This window comes from Acyrthosiphon pisum, unplaced genomic scaffold, assembly GCF_005508785.2.
Source record: "Acyrthosiphon pisum isolate AL4f unplaced genomic scaffold, pea_aphid_22Mar2018_4r6ur Scaffold_9459;HRSCAF=10058, whole genome shotgun sequence".
NCBI lineage: Eukaryota > Metazoa > Arthropoda > Insecta > Hemiptera > Aphididae > Acyrthosiphon > Acyrthosiphon pisum.
In genome coordinates this window covers 1-1085 of record NW_021779540.1, presented here as the reverse complement: position 1 = coordinate 1085, position 1085 = coordinate 1, and the positions used below count along the sequence as shown (strand labels likewise).

The 1085-nt window shown below is 32.5% G+C and overlaps 1 protein-coding gene across 1 annotated transcript; it reads left to right on the top strand.

The window, feature by feature from the left end:
- Positions 1–565: 565 nt before the first annotated feature.
- On the top strand, positions 566–970 carry LOC103311611. Its single transcript, XM_008191281.1, has one exon. It carries the CDS (start codon positions 566–568, stop codon positions 968–970), a length of 405 nt encoding a protein of 134 aa, XP_008189503.1.
- The last annotated feature ends 115 nt before the right edge of the window (positions 971–1085 follow it).

Genomic DNA, 1085 nt, shown 5'->3' with positions numbered 1-1085 from the left:
TATTTTAATCGCTGATACATGATCATTGAATAATAGCTTGGAATCAAATAAAATCCCTAAATCTTTAAATAATGACGAACGATGTAAGTTAATGCCACATATATGGTAAATAAAACAGGCGCGGATCCAAGGGGGGGGGGGGCAAGGGGCCATTGCCCCCCCCGTGAGAGACGTGATTTTCTATTATATCTATTTTCGGCAGCCAATAAAATGTATTGTTTTGCCGATAGCGTTTCGGCCGTGTCCGGCCGTTTCGGGTTTTGTGTTAATACCCGAGTAAAATTTTTTGCGGGTAACCCGGGTTTTACGACCCGGGTTCAAACCCGTTTTGACTCCCTGAACAAAACAAATGACTAAAAGAGCTAATCCACCAACTAAAAATCCAGAAGATTGTTTTCGTATCGTTTTGTTTATTCCATTTTTAGATGACTTAATTACCGACCTTGAGTACAGATTCGATAAAAAATCAGTGTCAGTGTTTGATTTAGATATAATTTTGCCAACGTTTATTCATAATAAAGACGTTTTTAATAACCAAAAAGAAATCCAAAATAAAATTAACAATATGATGGCACAATTTTGTGAATTAATATCTATTAATTTGAACTTATCGGAAGACCTCGTAAAAAAATATTTCGAAGGAGAGCTTCAATTATGGCATACATATTGGACAAATGAAAAAGAAATTCCAAAACCATCATTAGAAGCTTTTGAAAGATGTGATTCCGAAACCTTTCCAATTATTTATAATTGTTTTCTTATACTCCTGACATTACCAGCCACTTCAGCAACTGCGGAACGAAATTTTTCTTCTCTTCGCCGACTAAAAACTTGGATGCGATCAAGAATATCCGAAGAACGCTTAAATGGACTTGCATTACTTAATTGTTATAGAAATATTAGTATTGACTGTGAAGAAGTAATTGACGAATTTGCCAAATCTAAAAGACGAATGGATTTTGTTCTGTGATCATTTTTTAATATTTATTATATTTTATTATAAATTATTATTTACTATATATTACATATCATTATTAATTAAACAATTTATATTACTTATCTAATTATTTAAAAGACGAATGGAT